This window comes from Lutjanus erythropterus, chromosome 3, assembly GCF_056507025.1.
Source record: "Lutjanus erythropterus isolate fLutEry1 chromosome 3, fLutEry1.hap2, whole genome shotgun sequence".
NCBI lineage: Eukaryota > Metazoa > Chordata > Actinopteri > Lutjaniformes > Lutjanidae > Lutjanus > Lutjanus erythropterus.
This window is the reverse complement of record NC_139319.1, coordinates 45,078,816-45,085,023: the sequence shown is the minus strand read 5'-3', so window position 1 is coordinate 45,085,023 and position 6,208 is coordinate 45,078,816. Positions and strand designations below refer to the sequence as shown.

At 37.3% G+C, this 6,208-nt stretch overlaps 1 protein-coding gene across 1 annotated transcript; it reads right to left on the bottom strand.

The window, feature by feature from the left end:
- LOC146330887 (uncharacterized) lies at positions 1 to 4,311 on the bottom strand. Its single transcript, XM_084711784.1, has 5 exons — positions 4,139 to 4,311; positions 3,349 to 3,438; positions 3,059 to 3,118; positions 764 to 826; positions 1 to 185 (listed from the first exon to the last, which is right to left on the bottom strand). Exons 1-5 carry the CDS (start codon positions 4,155 to 4,157, stop codon positions 1 to 3), a joined length of 417 nt encoding a protein of 138 aa, XP_084567910.1. The 5' UTR covers positions 4,158 to 4,311.
- Positions 4,312 to 6,208: the final 1,897 nt, after the last annotated feature.

Genomic DNA, 6,208 nt, shown 5'->3' with positions numbered 1-6,208 from the left:
TTATTTATGACTCATATAGTATATCAGTGAACACACACACACCTGTTCTTGTTGGCTGTTGATAATTATCAGGTCTGCTCCTCTCTGCAGGCAGTCACTTCTACTGTCTTGCCAGTTTTTCTTGATTGAAGAGAGAAGATAGAAACTACCATGGAAATACAGCCACCCTTCATCCAAATAGTGATCTGTTGAAGGAACAGAAGGAAGCTGAAAAAGTGCTGATACTGCTGTGATCACAGACTGATCACAGATTTACTCAACATGATTTTATCTTGTGGAAGGCAAAGAACGACTGGTGCAATAAACACTTTATTAATAATGTTGTCTCTCAAAATAATGTATTCTGTGATGTTTCTCTTCAAGCCCTGCATACTTGTAAAAGTATATTGTCAATGCCACTCCAGACTGTAATGTATGTTTTTATGCAGATGACTTGATTTTAGATGTGAGCAGCAAATCTCAGATCTCTCTCATTCAACATAAGCTTGTCTTAAATGTTGAATGATGATGATACAATGAATTGAGTTACAAAAAACTTACATCTAATTTCTTTTTAGGATTTTGAAGTGTTATACTCAGACATACTTTGACCACTTCCTCAATGTTAAATGCTAAATTCCTGGTGTTCTCGATTCATTTTCAGTGTATACACACTGATAAAATAACAGGGCAATCTTGACCATGCACATGTTGTTGAAATATATATTTCGTACACTCAGAATGAAGTGTCTCTTGATTGAAACAGAGTTATCCTCATACTTACTATAAACATTCAGCTTCCTCTTCAGCTCGTCTCTCTCTTCCATCGTGGAATTCAGCTGTGAAGCTGCCAGTTTGAGTAGAGAGGTTACGATCATTTGTAACACAATCAGAACATGACTGGAAGAAATCACTTTACAACAGAATGTCCATTCTATAGAGAGCCAAAGTCATCCTTCTGGTGAACCACCACGGGACCCAACTTTGGAAAAAATATGAACTGAAGCCAATGGTGAGATACAAATACAATTTTGATTCTGTTTGAATTGTGCCATCAGTTACACATATGTTTGTCAATTTACAAAAATAATTTTACAAGATGTGAAAGTCACTATTTTTTTGTTAAAATTTTAAGTATCTATGATGACTATGAAGATACATAATTGGAAAAATTGTGTGGCGTCATGACTTTCTCCATCCAAAAGCTAATGTTAGCTGCTGAAGCTATGATGCCTATGTGTTTTTCATCCCGGGATGTTGTCACATGACAGTGGTTGTTTATCTTCCTGACTGATAAAAGGACCAGGAGTTGCTGGATAAAACACATCAGGTATATAAGATAATGTTGCAAAGGGACGATATAGTGTTGATGACATGAATTTTGCAAGACGAGAGATATAGCTCACTGAGCGGTTTCACATAGAAATAAACTATGACAAAACTACAACAAATTGTGACTTTCTTGTCTTTTAAAGGTATGTTTTAAATCGACACACATAATATGTTTTAGTCATGGCACAGTTCAAATGGTAACATAGACTACTGTTCATATTTTTTTCCAACTACTCTGTCTTACAGCAAGAAACCAGAGATCTGTGACTTTGTACATGCTAACCCCTAACCCTAACCCTGTATCCCTTCCTCCATATGTTAGCTTAGCACAAATTCTCTTGTGGTGCATTGAATTTTACTAACATGCACTGAGGCATTGCTGTGTGATCAGTTAAGTTACTATTCTACTGCTACTATTCTCTGATGCAGACTAAAGACCCAACTGTGAATTGTTAATGTAGACAGGACTTTAGATGGTTTACAGAAAGCCCAGATATGAATGAATTCAAACTTGGAAACTGACCACCTAATAAACTGATATGTACTTATTCAGTCAATCATGTGGTTGAAATTTCCGAGTTCCAGGATTTTGTGGAAAGCCTTCCCAGTGAAGTTGGCAGCATATTAAAGGTCCAGTGTGTAGGATTTAGTGGCATCTAGCGGTGAGCTTGCAGATACAAACACCTCGCCTCTCCCTCTCCTTCCAAACTTGTAGTAGGATTTACAGTTGCAGATCTCGGGGTATAAGCCTGCCATTGGACAACTAGCTGAGAAACTCAAACTCTGAGATAACGACCTACATGCTGAAAATGCCAATCACATGGGATGCTAATGCGACCAAGCAATCACGGTTTTCTTTTCCAGTGATTTAGTCATTTTAAAGGGTTGCCTCTCAACATGCAAATGTCCATCACTACATCCTGGATTTCATGTTGTTGATTGATTCAGAGAAATACACCTCCAAACATTTTTTCTCTGTTGCAGAATGATCATGTGTGGAGCCAGATTGAGACAGCTCAACATGGCCTCCCTAGAATAGGATCTGCCCGTCTAAAGGGGTCATTTTCAGGTAAGGAAAATACAACAATTCTTATTTTCAGGTGGAAAAATACTTATTATCTATGGAATAGTATATTCCACTTCTACCATATTCTGCCAGTAAATCCTCACTAATCTGGACCTTTAATGGCCCTAGACTTGCAATGAGATGTACAATATGTGTACTTTGGTGCCCTTACACTTTTGACCACAAAGTGTAACTCAGTGTTTTGTTCAGCCCTTTCTTGCATGGTGTCCTCAACAGTGGACAGATATCTGGAAGCCACTTTGACCAATTTAAGGTGTAGTAGTAAGTCCCAACCACTAGGTGACAGACTCCCAAAGCACCGTCCCCTCTGATTATTATCTTTCCTCTGTTTGTCATCTTGAGATATTGAACAATAAATGCAAAAAGGCAGAGGGAAGCGGAGATTCATCAAGAACCTCAGGAAAGCACACAGGTAAAAAAAAAGAGATATATATTTAACTAAATAAAATGTTAGTTTCTTCTATCCAGACAATAATATTTTTTGTACATTTTTCTGTCAGTGAAACAGTAAATCATCTTTTCCTCTTTTTGTACAACTGAGATTTAAATGCGATGTTTCAAATGACGTAAAATGTGTAACACTGACTGTATATTTGCACAGTGTCTGACTTCTACACATTTTAATGCTGAATACTGCAGTAGTTTTATCATCATACTTACCAAAGGTGTCTCTCTCCTCAGTCACATTCTTACAGATGGCATCAATACCTGATGTGGAATCTAACATCATCACAACACAATCAGATTATGTTCACAACTATAGAGACAATTCACTTTAACACATATTAACACTGACATATGCATTCATAATACTATAGGTTTTTCTAGGAGCTGAAAATCTGTAAACATCAACAATAGAGCCATGTTATCACACAGAAAATGTTAGATTAGTTAATGTTAGAATGATAATTTATCTATTGTGTATATAAACAAACATATATACAACTCACAGAGAGCAAGACGCAGGCAAATGTTTAGAGCAGCTTGTAGGACACACAAGAGACCAAAGCTCACAACAATGCATCCCATCAGTTTTCCACCTGTGTCAAGAAAACACACACAAACACACACACCTCAAACCTCTTTTGCTGCAGTTCTTGAACACTAAACTTGGAGCCACCAGCAGTTTTCTCTGCTCTGAAACTTGACACTTGAAATCCCCAAACACCAACAGCTAATGCTAACTGGATAGCCAAACACTGTAGAGATGAAGAAAAGGACACGGCTGCTGGTTGTGAGGCTCTTTTTTGACTTTGTCAGATATCACTTGTGTGATTGTGTTGTACAAGGTCACAACCTGTGCATTCATGTGATAGAAATTCCGATATAAAAGGGATAGTTAGTTCACTCCAAAATCAAAAATAAACTTTTTCCTCTGGCCTGTAGTTATATTTATCCCTGTAGATCTTGGAGTGAACTGTCCCTTTAAATATCATCTTTAGTGGTCCAATATAATAAAAGAACACAAAGCTTAAAACAATCATACATAAAAACAAAAGTAAAATGAGAAGATTACACAAGATACTGAAATAAATAAATCAAAACTATTGACATATAACCAAAAAGACATATTCACTTAAACACTTATACACACAAACCTGACAAACCATTTGGACTGTTTTCTTAAACTTTAAGATGACTGTATACCTTACATGACCCAATAGTTTATAATTTGATGCAAAATAAATGTTTTCTTTTATGATGACAACATCAACTTAACATAAAGTATTTCTGTCTCACCTGGCGCTGCAGTATTCATTTCACCACCTTTACGGCTCCTCGAGGAAACACTCCCGGCTGAAGACACAGGAAGGTTTTCAGTTTCAATAGAGATCTCTGGCTGATCTGTAAGACACTGAACTGTGACCAAAGTTTCTCTTTGGACTGCTGCAGTCTGTGATCTGCTTCTTCGTTTGTATGGTGCTTACATAGCAACACCTTTTAGTCTTCCTCATTTTTAAGTGATGCGTTTCCCTTCCTTGATTCAGACTTTTGTCATAGTTGTGGTCATACTGCTGCTCCAGCTGTAACATGTCAAGCTCATATTTGACCTTTTCCCTCAAAACAAGAAGCACTTTTTAATTCCCCGTGTAGCGCCTCTATTCTTAACTTGAAAGAACAGCTACAGTAGAATGTATAGTAATACTAGGCTCTGACCAGTAGTGTAAACAAGACTCATAAGGAGACGTTGCTTTTAGAACAGAACAGCTGGCAGATTTATTGCACAATCTCTGCAACACATATCCACCAAGATGCTTTACTTTTGCAAGTGAAAATACCCCAAAATAAAATAGAGCTCTTTTATATAGAAAAAATGAAAACAAAAATAAAAATAAATAAATTGTCCCTTGGTGTTTCTTTGGGAAAAATAAAGTCAATCTACCCGGGTAGTAAAGAAAAATCTCCTAAGTGTTCCTTATCTGAGATCCAGAATTTGAAGTCCTGATGCGAATCAGCTCAGTCACTCTGCAGAATGGAATCTGAAGCAGCTGGACACACTGCATCCAAATGTTCCCTCTGTGGAGTGTCGCTCACTGGGACAGGCTCGCCATCGACATCAGCATAGTATGGGACCAAACCAAATCCAGGATAAAAACCAATCTGTACGTAGCAGTACAGAACAAACATAATCAAGTACATCAATTTATATTCTCTTTCTGTAAGGTACCTTATTCACTTTCTCTTCTCAATTAATCACAGTCATACATTTAAAACCATTAACCATGGCTATAAGATAACTGTTCAAATCACACTACAGTATAGCAGTGCTCCATTTGAGTCTGTTTGATAATACAATTTTGATAGAAAAATATCTTGTCCACAACTCTTAGTAAGAATTGAGTAAATATCTTCACGTATTTCGCTGTAGTTTGACCAAAAATGAGCCGGTGGCGCTCCTCTATGCAGTATCACACTGGAGGAACTTTTTCTCATGGCTGAGGTTACAACAGTACAGGAGCGCTCTCTGTTGACATCAGGTGGTTTGACACTCAATAGGTTAACCCTTTAGTAACAGCATATTCTATAGGGGTTACATCCGCACTAGGGGTGTCGAGGATAATCGTAAAATTTAAAACATGAAATATCGATATAATAATACAGGTATGATAATATTGTGTAAATAATCCAGTGGCTCTTAAACATAATGTATGGCCTTCTTCTTTGTGGGTTGTTGGAACTGAAGTGAACTGCTGGGCTGATTTGGACTGAGAGAGTCGCTGAAGGTCCGTTTGTAACTGAGGGTGAGGGGAGGGGGAGGTCGTGTTGTTCATGCATCTGTTTGAGGGGCTCAGCAATTTGCTGAGTCATATTTCAGGTCTCCCAAAATATCCGGAACAACAGTTAAATGTTCAGTGTCCACAGTTCAGTACTACATAGTTCTCAGTCTTCGGCAACTATGTTCTAACATATATAATTTGTTTTCTAAGAGAAACTCCCATTTTTGTTTACACAGACTTAAAAGTATTGTTATCTACATAAAAGAGAAGATGTGGTCACTGTGGGACAGCTGAGGTACCAAAATACACTTCCTTCTGTACTGTGACATGTGCTCTTCTGCTTTTGTGATTAAATGAATGGAAGTTTGACAAGACTTTATTAAAATTTAAAAATGTTATTAGCGTTTTGCAACTTCACATGTATAGTGTTACAGTCGTCAGACAACACAGAAAGATATCGTTTACTGAAACACAATAACGGAAAAGAAATTGATCTGGTCCCTAAAAAACACAACAGAAGTCTGTCTGTCGAATTTACAACAATATCTCTTGAATTTCTTTGTCATTTAGATTAGCTCACTTGAAGAGGCAC